General features: G+C 37.3%; 1 protein-coding gene across 1 annotated transcript in view; it reads right to left on the bottom strand.

Moving 5' to 3' along the window:
* Window positions 1-15,827, bottom strand: part of LOC103921208 (selenoprotein O-like) — a 28,148-nt gene that overhangs the window by 6,885 nt on the left and 5,436 nt on the right. The window contains exons 8-18 of the mRNA XM_009329135.1: window positions 12,470-12,537; window positions 11,687-11,774; window positions 9,799-9,868; window positions 9,098-9,170; window positions 8,266-8,349; window positions 6,073-6,202; window positions 5,362-5,406; window positions 5,197-5,278; window positions 5,014-5,106; window positions 1,941-2,020; window positions 1,029-1,072 (exon numbers count right to left, since the gene is read on the bottom strand). Of these exons, the coding sequence (XP_009327410.1) occupies window positions 1,029-1,072; window positions 1,941-2,020; window positions 5,014-5,106; window positions 5,197-5,278; window positions 5,362-5,406; window positions 6,073-6,202; window positions 8,266-8,349; window positions 9,098-9,170; window positions 9,799-9,868; window positions 11,687-11,774; window positions 12,470-12,537 (857 nt within the window). The remainder of the gene's footprint in view (window positions 1-1,028; window positions 1,073-1,940; window positions 2,021-5,013; window positions 5,107-5,196; window positions 5,279-5,361; window positions 5,407-6,072; window positions 6,203-8,265; window positions 8,350-9,097; window positions 9,171-9,798; window positions 9,869-11,686; window positions 11,775-12,469; window positions 12,538-15,827) is intronic.

Here is a 15,827-nt window from a genome sequence, read left to right as displayed (position 1 = left end):
GGATCCTCCTTCCGGCCCTTCTTGTAGATGGGCGTCACATTGGCAAGCCTCCAGTCGTCCGGGACCTCCCCCGTTAACCAGGACTGCTGATAAATGATGGAGAGTGGCTTGGCGAGCGCCTCCGGATTAAAGGGAATCAAAAGGGGAAAAAAAATGAATCAAGTCCGCGAGCACCAAAGCATGGAACAAACTGTAGGCCTGACATCTCCTGAACCCCCAATGGAAATTGTAAAAAAGCGTGTAAAAAAAATTAAGACAAAAAAAGAAATATGAAAAGGTAAGCAAAAAAAAAAGGAAAGAAAAATAAACAAGTAAGTAAATGAGGATTGATATGGAATAGACCAGAGCTGGACAGCTGAGTTGGATTGCTTCAATGTCTATATTCACATATGGTGTGACAGAGGTCAGAGCAGCCTTTGTGGATTCTGATAGGAAAAGCCTTCTTCATGAGGTCTTCATCACTTGTGATTTCAATCACCCGAAATATGAAATGTGCTCTGTCATTCCAAACCAGCAGAATCTAGAGAAGAGCAACTTGGACTAGTAGTTGCGGTGCATTTCCGTGATCTCACACTCTTAGGCCTTAGTCAACTGATATGACTACAACTGTATTCACAACAGAAGGGGGTTTGGGCCAGACCAATTTCTTCAAAAATGCAGACAATTACATGAAGGATTTATTTTTTTTTTTAAGGAGGGGAAAAGGAGGATCCCTAAGGAGGAAGCGAGCCTCACTGTAGCCAAGGAACTTCTTGATTTAGCTTATGTAAAAAATACATATATATTCACAGGTCTAGCCATACAGATGTGGCTAGATTCTAATCACAAGAGTGGGTGAAACCAGCCATAGCCACAGTGAATGTATAGTATTACAAGATTTGCAGCAGTGTAGTAAGAGTTTCTCCTCTTCAGAAAAACAGTACATTTTAGTTCTCCTCAAAAGGAAAAATAACTAACACTAAAGAAACCTATGTAAATAGGTAGTTGCCATCTCCAAGCATATGATTCCTTTGGATTGTTTTACTCACTTGTCATTCTTGTTCTTCTCTTTGTGTCTGAATCACCCTTGTTACTATACATGAAAAACAAACCAGAAGAAGAAAAAAGAAAGTGCTTTAGCTAATGAGGGTTATGCTTATTTATTTTTTAGAAGTATTTTATTTGACTTTCATTAAAATCATTAAGTGTTCTGCTTTTGTGTTCAGTGGAAGGAGGTGTGAATCTCTAAGTTGGAAAAAAATGCATACTTTCTTGTAGGTTTTGTATCTTGTATTGATTTTTCCCCTAAGAATTGTATTTACTGACTAAAATTTCCGAGTACCTGATATGTACTTCTTTTCACTACTATCAGCCATGCATACCATATATGACTAAGAAAAACACGTTACATTCTTTATTGATTTAAGAATTGATAGGAAGTTCTAACATGCATGTCCCTATCTATGCAACACCAGCAGTTCCAAACACAGTCTGTGTATCCACAACTGTTCAACTTCCACCCCATCATCCTAAAGCAATATTATTACATAGTAAAAAATATGTAGTAGTGAAAGCGTATCTAGTAATGAAACACTATTTATTCCTATGTATTTGCAAAGCCTGTTTGTGATTCTTGGACTGAATCTGTAGGACTGGTATTTTAACAAAAATTATTAACCAAAGTAATCTAATCAGTTGCTTAGTGAGGGACAAAAAATACAGACCACTCCTCCCATATCATTTTTATGTACCTGTGTGTCAAAACAGAACTACAATAGTAACTCTTATGGCATCTAGCATAATCTAGAACCATAAAGACAAAAAAGGCATATGAAACCATGTTTGGGCCAGTTTACCAGACCCGCTAAAGATTATGGAAAATCATTGCAGATTAAAGTTGCCTGCTTCTGGCGAATACACATCTGGTATTATTTTTACACTTGAAACTGCATCAGACTTACCGATTTAATCTCAAGAGATACAGAGTAACCCATTCTGAAAATAACTTGTGTTTACCCAGATCCTGGAGAGCCCAGAACTCCTAAAGAGAAAGAAACAGTTAATGGCAGGTAATCAGAATTTTGTTCCTGTTAAGCAAAAACGAAAGCAAGCAAACGAATATTAAAAGGATTTAAGAGGGAAACATATGATGACCCTTCAAGGAATTTTCTCCCCAAAAATTCTACTAGTATCTTTCCTCTGTATTTAAATTATTTCTTTTTGCTAGCACGATACATCCATATTAATCCATCTCTATTATGGCAAATTCTACCTAAACACCTCCAGCACTTCACCCCTATTTTTCCTTGGCTTATTGTCTGACCTATTTTATTTTTTAGGCTACATAACTACAGGTTTTGCTCTCTTCTGAGTTTTGTACGCGGATCAGATCTATTTGTAGAGACTTTTTTTCCCAAAATTGTAGAATAAGGAAAATATATTGATAAAGAAAGACAAGGTGTGGAGAAAAAGGGAAACTTAAGGCTACAGGGATAGGAGAAGACTAAGGAGAATAGAGACAGTGGGAGAGGAAGAAGGGAGAGGAGACACAACTTGGAAAAGGCAAACAGAGAGAAACCAGAGCTTGGGGTTACTGCCTGCAGTGTTGGACAACCACCGCAAACTAGGCTTCCCTGGCTAACTACACTGAGCTAACAGCTGCTTCATAATTGCTCGGTTGAGAGAAAGTAGCCAAAGCTCACAGACAAAAAATGAACTTCAGAGAAAGAACAGGTTAGAAAGAAATGGACATAGATAAAAGGAGGTAAACAGCAGATATACAAGAAAAAAAATGGGCAAAAGTTAAGTAAGGGAAATTAAAAGCAAGAACAAAACGAAGTTTTGATCACATCTGTGTTTTTTTAAAGGAATGGAGTCAAAAAAATATAATGAAAACCACATTTGAGTATAAAAATGAGTTAAAATTATAGAAGTGACTAAGAGCAGGGGGTCAGGCAGGTGGATAACAGGTGAGTCTGGGAGTCAAGCATTTGTTCAAAGATGTGCAGGGTTAGGCTGCTTTCGGAGGAATTTCGGAATGTTTCCAGTTAATACTAAATGTAAGGTCTCCTGCAGTGTTCCCAAAGGATTCTGGCATTTTTACATCAATTTTGGTGTGCAGCTGAAAAAAACTTAAGTGACCTACAAACTGATACGAGAACTTATTTTGCTACTGACAAAGTACTAGTGTCTGAATAAACAGCAGGTGAAATTAATATAAAAAAAAAATCTTTAAAAAATTAAAACTTTTTACCAGCGTAAAATTGTACCTGCTTTACCACATCAGTTTTGGGACTCAAAACTTGTGGGCTAGATCATTTCATTGTGTGAAAAAAAAGGTCAGCTGCTACCAAGTGAAGGCTGGAAATGACCCTCGGTGTAGTAGCAGGGTCACAACTACACCACGATCGTTAGTTCCTCATCCTGCATCTTCAAAGAAGGGGAGACGGAGTTGCCATAAATGCCACTACTGCAGTAGTTTGGGAGTGACTCCATACTGCACAAGGGTGGCTTCCGTTCTTCCTATCGCACCTAGGCCCCTAAGAAATGGAAAAATCCCTTGTATTCTATGACAAAAATACCTTCTCTTACAAACACACCCATCCTCTTTGCCCATCCTCTTATCACCCCCTCTGTACAAATGATGAATTCCAAAGCTACAGCTCTTTCTGGTTTTGTTGCTTACCACTAGAAAATCTCAACTTTTTATTAGTGGCTTCAAGTTCATAGAAAAGGTCAGGTTAGACCTCTTACTGAACAGAAGAAAACAAGGAAAACCAGAGAATTTTGTCAAAATCACTTAATTATCTAGGACATAACTGGAAAAAGAAACAGTAACTCCTCATTTTCATTCTGTGCTTTACATACAGTCATTCTGCTCCCTAAAACAACCTCATAATTCCACCTGCTCTCATTTTAAATTAGATTCAAAGACAAACAGAAGTAAGTCAGAAGTTAGGGAAAGGCAATGAAGTTTCCCAGGCACAGTGAACAATATTCCTCACATGGAAAAGGCATTGTATTAAAGAAAAAAATAAAAAAATAATTTTGGCTCTTGCAAAAAGGCTTCCTATTTTTCTTTCCAGATTAGGTACTTAGAAGCTTTCTTTTTAGAATTTCCCCTCTGCATTTTTATCCAATTATTACTTGCCTAGCATCTCACTCCAGTTCAAACATTTCAGCTATATTTCCACGTCTAAAGATTGCACTATATCCAGGTAAGAAGTGTATCTCTTTTAGTTTAATACTCTCATCTCTTTTATGGTTATACTTGGTCCTGAAGAATAAGTTTAGGCTGAGTTAGCAGCAACACAGGATGGGGTAGCAGGCTGAGCAGGACACGGTAACAAAATGTATTCTTATGCTTTAAGCTACGTTTAGAACCAATCTTGTGCCCAAGGAAGGGCAGAGGCCACTATGGGCTGAGGTTCTAGCAAGAGTTTATGACAAGATGGGATCTCACTTATCATTAGATACCGAGACAAGCTGATGGGCCTGAGAGCAGAGGTTTAGGCCACCTGGTAAACCCATGTTAGGAATAGTTTGATTGACCTGAGGTTGAAATTTTCCTTATGAGCCCTGTTCAACTTCACTTGTGTCTTACGAAATACTATCATCAGAAGGTATTCTTAAGCAAAACAAAAAAAAACCAAACCTGGGAGGGGGAGGAAAGTTCTTCCTAGCAGACCCATCTTCAGTGTGAAGAAAATCACATTCACACCTGTGTATGAATATTTATGACCTCTCATATTGGACCTGTAGCAGAGGCTGAAAATCTGACTTCAGCACTCTTCACTAATGTATCTTTCACTAGCACTCTTCGTTAATGTATCCGTCATTACTAGACACAGGCTTACCATGGGGTGGTAGCATGACACAGATATATTAGTCTCTCTGTCCCTTAATAATGCTACAATGACACATTTCCCAGACAAATCATGGCTTGAGACACCCTCTATTATATCAGGGTTATGTCCAACTTGATTTATGCATTTTATATTAAGTATTCCTAAAATTGGGTGCTTGTATTAATACCTCAGGAATATGGAGCTCCTTTAACTGGTCTTCAGTAATTTCACTGAGCTGTCGAAATGTCATTGTAAAATCAGCCTTTGTATCTTCCATAAGCTAGTGAAATGAAGATACTTCTATCAGTGTTTTTAAAGTATGGGGTATCAGTTCAGATGTTTGCCAACAAAATTAGCAAAGCAAACTCACTTTTAGGAGGAAAGCAATCAAATAGTTATCATCCTCCTTCTCCCCAAGAAGACCCAGTTTTGTTTTGAATAGTTCTAGGAAACTGAAAATAGTAACAAAGTAAATTGTTACATAATATAATTTATAGTATTGTGACTAGAAGGTTTGAGTTCTGGAACTGCATACCGGATGTAATAGTGCTCACCATACCCCTCCAAAATCTGGGAAGCTCTGCAAAAACAAAAGAAATGTCAAATTCTATGGAACTAGAATACTATTGTGGGTACAATCCTACTGTACACTAAACAATTCAAACTCCTTCTGTCTGAAATCTCACAAACATTGATATTCTGAATCAACTGGGATCTGTAATGGGAAAAAGACTGAGGGGAAACTTTTTAACAGGCTTCAAATACATCAATAGCTGCTGCAAAGAAGAAAAATACAGTGTTCTTCGTTTTCATACTGAGTAAGAAGTTATGAGTTTAAACCACACAAAGAAGATTCATATTAGGAGTCTTTACAATAGGCTATTAAAATACTACCTCCTTACTTCAGAAGGATGTATGGTCTTCATAAGTAAGCATCTTAAAGAACAAGCTAGACAAACTTAGAGTAGAAAACTACAGGCAAAGGTCCTACCTTAGTGAAAGGAGAATGGACCACGCAACATCTAGGACCGCCTTCCAGTCATATTTTGCTATTATTTATGACCAATGAAAACCTTTCTCCCCTCCCTCCAACCTTATTCTGGCCAATAATTAATTCAGAATCAATTTCCACTTAGAAAAAAAGATTTTAAAAGCTAATCCCTTTCTTTCCTATGCATATGGTGATTAGAGGGTCTCACATCTCACTAGTTCTTTTAAGCATTAAGATATTTTAAGGATTACTTACAGCTGCTTTTGCCTGGGATCCAATAAAGGTTTTAGAGCTTGTAACAGCTTGCTCAGATTAAACAGCCCAACATTTGCCTGGTTTCCTATTTTATACCTCCTTTCATCATCAGATGTATTTGGAACAAAATCTGTTTCAAACAAAACATTACTTTTCCAGAACAAAGTAATTACAATAAAGAATCAATGTTAAAAATTGAAGTGCATTCATTTTTATACTTACACAGCAAACTAATAAAATCCCTAAAGTTACTAAATACTTAAAATCAGATCACAAGGATACTTATTTACAGTGAATTAACTCAATATCTATTATTTGCAAATCTAAGGAATACATCCTTCCCAGGCAAGTTCCCATGTGTCACAAGTGACATTTTCCTACTTGAAGATACAAAATAAATTCAGATGTTTAAACAGAAAAAGACCATTTTACACTAAAACCAATGTCTTTTTCAACGTTTTTACTACATATAGCGCTACTATTTAGCACACAGACTAAGCAAACAACTGTGCAACCAGATTCAGGATTTATAAGTATTTTTGGAGCAGTGACATGTATAAACGTATTTAAATAAATAGGCCACCTAAGCAAGATTTGTTTCAGTTGTACAAGCAAGCTTTATGTATTCACATAAAAATTAGGGCTACCGTATTCCAGTATGCAAATCTATTATTTGGGAGATAATAAATATCTGCTATGCAAGTTACAGGTATCCCGAAGTAAAATGTATGCATATCTACAGCACCAGTCTCTGAACGGATGCAGTATGAACCCCTTGCTCAGATCAAATGCAGATAAGCTCATCAATGTGTACAGCACTGCCTGAGTCCTCAGAGGACATTAATAACTAACAGAGCATTAAGGAGGAGACCTGTGACACATCTGTCAGATCTGGTGATTGGTTCAAATCTGAACTTTAAAGCATTTCATCTGGTTCTAAGGTGTACTGGCTCTGGCTGGGACAGAGTTAATTTTCTTTATAGCAGCCTGTATGGTGCTGTGTTTTAGACCTGTGACTAAAACAGCGTTGATAACACACCAGTGTTTTAGCTATTGCTGAGCAGTGCTTGCAACACATCAAGGCCTTCTCTGTTCTCGCTCTGCAACCCCAGCAAGTTAGGCTAGGGATGGGCAAGGGACTGGGAGGGGACACAGCTGGTGCAACTGACCCCAACTGACCAAAGGGATATTCCATACCATGTAACATCATGTTCAGCAGTAAAAACGGGGTAGTTTTTCCGAGGCAGCTGTTGCCTGGGGACTGACTTGGCATCAGTCTGGTGGTTGGGAGGTGGTGAGTGATTGCCTTTGCATCACTTGTTGGTCGCCCCCACCCCTTTTTTTTCCCTTCACTTACTCAACTGTCTTTATCTTGACCCATGAGCTTTTTCTCATCTTTGCTCTTTCAATTCTCTCCCCCAGCCCACAGCAGGGGGGAGTGAACGAGTGGCTGGTGGGTCCTTAATTGCTGGCTGGGGTCAACCCACCATATAGAGAAAGATCTAAAACCAGAAAAGCCCTGTTTTTTTCAATACAATAGAAACAGTATGACATTTATTCTCATGTGATTTACTTAATTTGAGGCTGCAGTCTCATGAAAACAGATAGCGAGATAACCACGGCTGGTTCTGAAGCTTACTCAGTGCAACCTCTAAACAATAATCTAATAAGATGCATTTATGTACATACTGGACCTATATCTATCAATCCCAGACTGGCTGAGTTCATACTTTCAAAGAAAGGTTGCCATGGCTGGGTAGGTTTGATTTGTTTTCTTCCAACATATAACTAGCTGCTGTGACTATAAAGCTAGAGCATGATGCATGCAAAGTTACTGTATACCACTTTTGCTTTTGACTGCTTACAGCAATAGGCAATTTTTAGTTTTCTAGGTTTCTGTTGTAGCATCTATTCAATTGATGAAGTTCAACTGGAAACATTCTCATGGAAATGGGTTTAACAGTAATATTTCATTAACAAGACTTTTAGCACTTGAAATGCAACCTGTATAGTGTATCATAAAACTGGCCTCTGATAAAATTTTTTCCCCTAAAATTCTTCAAACAATACACATGCTTGGGATTTTTCTGCTAATAATGTTAGGAGTTTTCATGCACACAGAAACTACATAAATTAATATAAAACATTTCTTTTAAGTAAAAAATTATATTTAAAAACAGGTGCTACACTCACTCGGGTCATAGGAGTCCATAAATCCAAATGGACCATAATCTATTGTTATGGATAATAAACTGAAGTTATCTGTATTGCACACACCTACAATTAAACAACGAGGAGAAACAAAAGTTAAAATTCCACCTGAACCCTGTAGTCTCTAGAAAATTTGCTGTGAAATAGATCCACTGAATCTAGAGAACTTTGTGACAGTTACCTTTCAGAAATCAGACTCTGGAAAATAAACTTGTCTCTCTTACTCTTGACCTGGCATGCATTTTAAGTATGAAAATGAGAAACTGTTCGCTACGTTATCTTGCATCTGGTTTCTATACCTAGGTGGCACTGTTTCCTTTTCCATTCAGTGCTACACAGGATTGAAACTGCATCTTGCAAACTGGTCATTAGCTGCTTCCTTGCAAGTTGATTGGGTGCTGTATTAGCAAGACAATGCTATCTGATTTTTCATAATATAAATCTGAAACAAAGGTGGACAGCAATGTATCCTATACACTACAAAAGGCCAGGTTTTTATGTAGATGCATCAAATTCAGAGCAATTAAACTTATATACGACATCAATACATGGTCTTTGTACATCAGACTATTACAACAATACTGAGAATTCTTGCTCCCATATTCTTGCTTCTGTGAGATACAGTCATGCTTTGAAAGATCAGAAAGTGCCTCTAACTCTGTTACGAAAAAACTTGTGTATTAATGCATAACAGATAACTGCTGTAGGCGAAGACATCAGAACTGAAGAACCAAGTGACAAATAAAAGTCATCTTTAAGTATATGACTATGAAGAGTCACTCCTGTAAAGCCAATGCCATCTACTGCAGCTTACCATGTGCAAACCCCACAGACATCCACAATGCAATCAGATTTGCAGTCTCTGATACGACTGTAGAGAAAAATTCCTAAAATCAAATACATCTTTTACTTCAAGTCCTCTGAATCAAAAAGATGGTACACAATAAATAACATAAACATTTAATTCACTTTAGAAATATGTCATACATTCTATTTTTAAATGTATATCTCTGTCAGGACTTTTCATTCACATTCTAAATGATGTGACTGCACAATAACCTTATCCAGCAAAGACTATAGCTAAATAAGTACATACAGATACCCTAAAAGAAATTAAAAAGTCGAAAAAAGAAGCAAAGACACTATATATACTAGCGTATATACTAGTATATACCATATATACTACATTTATACTAGAAAAAGCATAATTCATCACTTCATGACCACTGCTTACTTAAAATTTGAGCAGTAAGAGAACAAAAAAAAACAGAAAATGGAAGCTTCCCAATAAAAATTTCCATAATGAAAAGTGGTGAAGAATGTTCATATTTGACTTCGAGAAAAAAAACTTCAAGAAGCAGGTTTTTACTGAAGAGAATTAACAAACTCGCTAATAAAACCTTGAAGCTTACTTCAAATTTTAAAACCTTTTAAAACTTGAAACTCTGAAAAATTTTGTATAATTTTTGTTCACATGCGTGTGGAAAATAAAAATTATTTTAAAAAAAGACTTACCAGATATCTATTTGAATCATTCATGGCTATTGATGGAAAATGTTCCTGGATGATAAAGTCTAGCAATCTTCTGTAAAAGGAGAGGCAGAATTCTTTAAACAAAACTGGTACTTTTAGAACTGATTATTCAAAATTCTTGTTTTCAAACAGCTAAATGCTGACCTACAGGTTGCTGCAAACAGTTATTAGAAAACTCAGTCTATGTATTCCAATGAATCTTGGATTAAGCCCTTGCAAATGCTTAGAGATAAAACCTAAGGTTCCAGTCATAAATATGGAACAGCCATAAATATGACTGGAGACTGCCACGTAGTTAAAATTATTCCCACGTGTTAAACTTAAAGAGCACACCAGGATCTGGTTTCACATGGAGTAATATCAATTTTTTAGGAAAAAAAAAAAATTTGCATATCCAAAAAATAATAAATGATTACAAGGAATAATTCTACATCAGAATTCTCACAAAGCAATTTTTATGGCTGAATTCTTGTGAAGTAGGGTTACTTGCCATAGTAACTGGCCATTCCCAAAACAGTGCTGCATAGTCCTACAAGACAGGCTCAGGAAACTGGGATACATGCATTAAAAATTGCAATGCCTGTCAGATGCGTATCTTTGCAGATCTAAAGCTTTAAAGCAAAGCAGCTGCCGTTTAGTACATTTAGGAGCTCCCTGTAGGACCCTCTTGTGGTCAGAGCCAGCCAGGGCCACTGGCACAGGAACCATCTACACGTGGGGTAGGCAACCTGGGCAAGGGCTGGACCTGGGCAAGGGTTGTGCGGCTGCACACACAAATACCTAGATTTTACCCTCTAATCAGGTTGTTGGAGCAGATCACTGAACTCTCCTCAAACTGTGATGATTTTATGGGGTACCTAGCAACCTGACCTTTAGAAGGGTGTCCAACCTATTGCCTCTGAATTTTAGCTGGTTGCTCCAGGACATCCTCTTTCAGGAGGACCTCCTCTGAGGAGGAAGCACAGGCAGGGACACTACCCTCGGCCTGCTCTTGGCCACTCTTTCTGAGGCCTCCGTCAAAGCAGGCAGGCAGAAGTCACCTATTTTGCATGAGTACAAGTGATCTTTACATGCTCCTTAAATCCAATGGGTCGCAAATACTTTAACCAAAAAAAAACAAAACAAAACTTAGAAATCAGTTCCTTAATTCAGTCTTTCAGTTTTAAAACTAAAATCTGCTGTGAGATTTCAAAAAAAGGAAAGAAAGACAGTGCAGAGTGATGCGGGAAGTTAAACTGAATTATCAGTTACTACAATGTACAATTGCTGCTATGAGCTCTTGCTCATTTTTAAGCACCCAGAACAACTTCAATTGCTCCTGAGGAGAAATGACCAACTTTTAAATATTTACAGTAGACCTAAAAATTTGTCGTACTAATTGCTTGACATACAAATTAATATTGCTAAGAGACTTAAAACCGTGCAATAGTTTCTGATCTAGTATACTTCTCTGGTTCTGCATGTTTCTGGAGAGCGTACTTTATACAACATACTTACGCTAGTGATTTATTTCATATTTCTGTTAATTTAGCTTCACAGACAAGTATGAGAAATGCAGGAACTTACACTTTAAATTTACAAATCTTTCCAAAACAAACAACTCTCCCTAGTGCTTAGTTACCAGAACTATTTCAGCTATAAAACCTTTCTCATTTTGTAAGATCCAGGCCTTCAAAAACATCTAGGGGGTTTTACCCTTATGAGGTAAGATCTTTTGTATGCTTGTATAAAAATAGCAGGTTATCTTTCTAAATATGCAGTCTTCCTTTCTAAATAATTTATGTCTAAATTCCAACTGTATATATGCATTCTAATATATATTTGATTGTTAAGAAAACTAATATAGTTACTATGAAGATTAAATTCAAACCTTTGTAAGTCCAGTTCCCCAGAATGAGCTAAGATTTCTAAGGATCCTATACGAAACCATGATGTGGCAAGACGTAGCACTATTGCACCTTAAATATAGACACGTGTTTAAATGTAAACAGAGTATCAGCAAAATAAAATAGTTCCATATTAAAAGCTGTCGTGTTATTTCTATAGATGCAGAATTTATATATGCATAGTTAAACTGCTATTTTTGTAAGTATGCTCAACGCATAACAGATGAAAATGTTTTACTACACATACATTTTAATGATAAAACTTAATTTGCTATACCAGCAAACACAGGCAAAATTTCAGTACTGCATTAATACTAGAATTACTCCAGAGATGCTAGAAACAAAGAAAGAACCAGCATAAATAGATTTTTCCCCATGCTGTGCCATCCCATGCTTTTTCAGAGCAGGTGTAGATGATGTAGCAATGGCACAGCCACAGTAGCGTTCCCACCATCCTAGTATTGTTATCGGAACAATGGAAAATTTCCCTAGTTTTCAGTATCATTTTTGTAATGGCAAGTGAAAACAAAAATTATACCCCTACAACACACATGCCACAATCATAGCAGACCTGTTCACAGGGCTTCATTTCTTTAACTAAGATATGTTTCAGACTGATTTTCTCAGGGAGGTTTTATATCTTAATAAATGAAATTAAGCCTATTTAGTACTTTTTATTACACATATATGACATATTAAAATTCATTTTTGCAATGGAGAATTAAGTGACAGTGTTGCAACATATTATTCTGAAATGTGTTCATTACCTCTTTCTTTCTTAATATTTCCATTGTAAAATTGGTCTCTCCACACGTCATCATCACTTACAACTAAGCTGTAACAAACAAGAAATGAACATGAAAAAGTTATCTCAGGAAAAATAATTTACAATGAAGATCAAGTCATATTTTATATAACTTCATTTCTTTCATAAAAAGAGAGATCTTTTTGCTCACATAGCTTTGTATTTACAAATGACACAGGCAAACAGTAAGCCGAGGCTTAGCAAGCTCCATTAGCAAGATGCATTTATTTTGTATTTATACAATGTTGTCCAGTCTCCATTACTTACACTGTTCTTGGGGAGGGGGTTGCATTCTAAAAAAGTACTGCACTCATTTGAACCTCAGTGACTGATTAGTGTGATGGTAACACTAAGTAAGTCGCAACTTCCCTGAGGACAACAGCAAAATTAGAAGGACAGAGAAATTAGAAACCAAATTGTTGCATCAGATGGAGGTTGCCCTTTATGTGAGCCAAAACTGTTGTCTCAGGAACTTCAGGGACAGATCTGGGACCCTTAGCAATCAGGATCTCTTCAAATAGTATCAACACACAAAAAAAAGCATAATTTTGATGATACATTATCATTATCCCTTTCTTCTTCACTGCTACTGGTACTTGGATTTTTAAAACAATCTCTTCCTTTCATTTGCCTTAAAATTCTGCGCATCCTATAAATTTTCATGTTTATCCAAATATTGAGATTTGTGAGTGCTTGGAACAACTTTGCTTGCTCTAAAATATTTCACAACTTACATTCATTTTACAAAATAAAATATGTAATTTTACTGTATTTTCTATCAGGAAAAATAAAATGGAATCAATCCTCACAAACTATGCAAGGGCATCATATTCCCCTAAGGTTAACGTGTAGGAGTTTTCTCTCCAAAGCTACTGGGATTACACTGACAATCCAGCAGAAGTAATGCTTGGTGCTATCTTCTGAAAGAGGTGGTGTCCCCTCGATAGGCACAGAAGACTTCTTGTTCAAGAGTCTAGCAGCAGGAAAATTTAGCTCATTTTGTATAATTCTTCTTTATCTTAACTTGCTGGTAACTGGAAAACATTCTTCTATTCAGGAGAGACACGGACCTGTTGGAGCGGGTCCAGAGGAAGGCCACAAAAACAATCAGAGGGATGGAACACCTCTCCTATGAAGACAGTCTGAGAGAGTTGGGGTTGTTCAGCCTGGAGAAGAGAAGGCTCCAGGGAGACCTTATTGCAGCCTATCAGTACTTAAAGGGGGCTTACAAAAAAGATGGGGACAAACTTTTTAGCAGGGCCTGTTGCGACAGGGCAAGGGGGAATGGCTTTAAACTGAAAGAGGGCAGATTCAGACTAGATATAAGGAAGAAGTTTTTTACAATGAGGGTGGTGAAGCACTGGAACAGGTTGCCCAAAGAGGTGGTGGATGCCCCATCCCTGGAAACATTCAAGGTCAGGCTGGACAGGGCTCTGAGCAACCCGATCTAGTTGAAGATGTCCCTGCTCATTGCAGGGGGGTTGGACTAGATGACCTTTAAAGGTCCCTTCCAACCCAAACTATTCTATGATTCAAAATAGTTGGGTGGCATGCTATTTGAAATTTAATGCAGCTACTTATAGCTGCTATCTAGTATGTAGTTGAAGACTGCACAGAAGACAGAACCAAACTTTCCTTGGAGGTACACAGAAAAGGACAAGAGGCAAACCTAATATTCCATTCATAAATATAACTGAAGACAATCACAGAGTTAAAACAACTCCCATGTGTTAAATTTTGAGCATACATTAGATTCTGGTTTTACATACTTTAGCATAAAAATTTTAGAAAGAATTTAGTCGGACCAAAAATGTGGGGTATGCATATAAACATAAGTATGTACAAAAAATTATGAAATTATTTGTCTGAATTCTTACACAGTGCAGTTGCTTGCAACAGTAACTGTGGCTTTGAAACTAAATTATTATTATTATTATTATTATTATTATATTCAGTATTTTTGAAGGTATCTAGTAGCTATCCAAACTGAATGTTCTCTGTTAACTGCAAAGAACAGGCAGTGAATTGTTCCAGAAGGAGGGAAAAAGTATCTAGAAATCAGTCTGCTCCCATTACTGGAGCTGTACTGATACAAGCAACGTTAGGGAATTTTTTCAAAAAAAGACTCTTTCTGAAACAATCATATATGATTGGTATGTCTGTAGGATTAACTACAAAAAGTGCTGACATAAATGAGATGGAAGAAGAAAACCTTAATCCTTCAAGAAAAAAAAAAACTTTCAAAAACAGGGAATGAACCCCAGACACTAACAAAATATTGTGTGCATCAGAGTACTAGGGGACAGGAGTCGTAATAATAATGCTACTAAATTTTACTGTTCTGAACAGACCTCTGCCAGAAGGGTTGTTTCTTTTTGGCTGTGTAACTCTTAGCAGGCTCTCTGCAAAATTCCTGCAGAATACCAGCACTTCTCTTATTACTGACAAAAAATCCATGGGAGTGTCAACGTTTGGTTAGTTACTAATACAAGTTAATGGACGTGCCACACTTAAGAGCTGGCCAGATAGCTGAGCAGCCACATAAATATACCTACATTCCCACTATAAAAATAGTTTTCAAATGGTCCCTATAGTTGGTAAGTACCATTACTTGAGAGAAGGCAGCAGGAGACCAGACGTACACTCAACCACAGAAAACAGAGCACTCACAGAAGGACTGACAGATCATATCCTTCCCTACCCCTGGCTCTAGCTTAAGGGCTGGATTTTACACTCCCAAGTGTTCTGCTTGCTGTTTTGCATGAACATCAAGCCCTATGCAAGTAAGGGCCACTCTGAAAACTATGCATGTTGGCTCACTTTTTTGACCTAATGCACAACACTGCTCCGTGGTAGTCCCAGTATGTGACTAAAATGGTACCATATGAAGAAGTGTTCTTTATCTGGCAGTACAGTCATAAACTGTAGCACCCCATTGGGAACACAGTACTTAAAATTAATAGAGCAAACCAACCTGCTGGGTGTTCTGGGATAAGCCGTTAAGGCTTTTCCCCACACTTCTGCCAAGACTTGACAAGACCTCTGTAAGTGCATCCCACCAGCCTCAGTACAACAGCTCCCGATTGGGAAGAATATGGATATCAGCTGGGATTTTTCCAAATGAAGTCTTGCAAACAGTCTGGAGAGCTTGTACAGCAGTTAAGAGAGCCAGGCATTTAAGCAATTTGCCCGCAGAGATCTAAAGCACACTGTGTACTCAATAGAATTTGTGCACAGTTAAGGAGTAATTTCATATTGGTTTTGCACTGAACAATTCGTTGAGACAACAGCAAAGAAAGGCTATAACCTTGCCAGATGCT

The sequence above is a fragment of the Pygoscelis adeliae genome, unplaced genomic scaffold (genome assembly GCF_000699105.1).
Source record: "Pygoscelis adeliae isolate BGI_AS28 unplaced genomic scaffold, ASM69910v1 Scaffold427, whole genome shotgun sequence".
Lineage (NCBI taxonomy): Eukaryota > Metazoa > Chordata > Aves > Sphenisciformes > Spheniscidae > Pygoscelis > Pygoscelis adeliae.
This window is presented reverse-complemented; position numbering and strand designations above follow the sequence as displayed.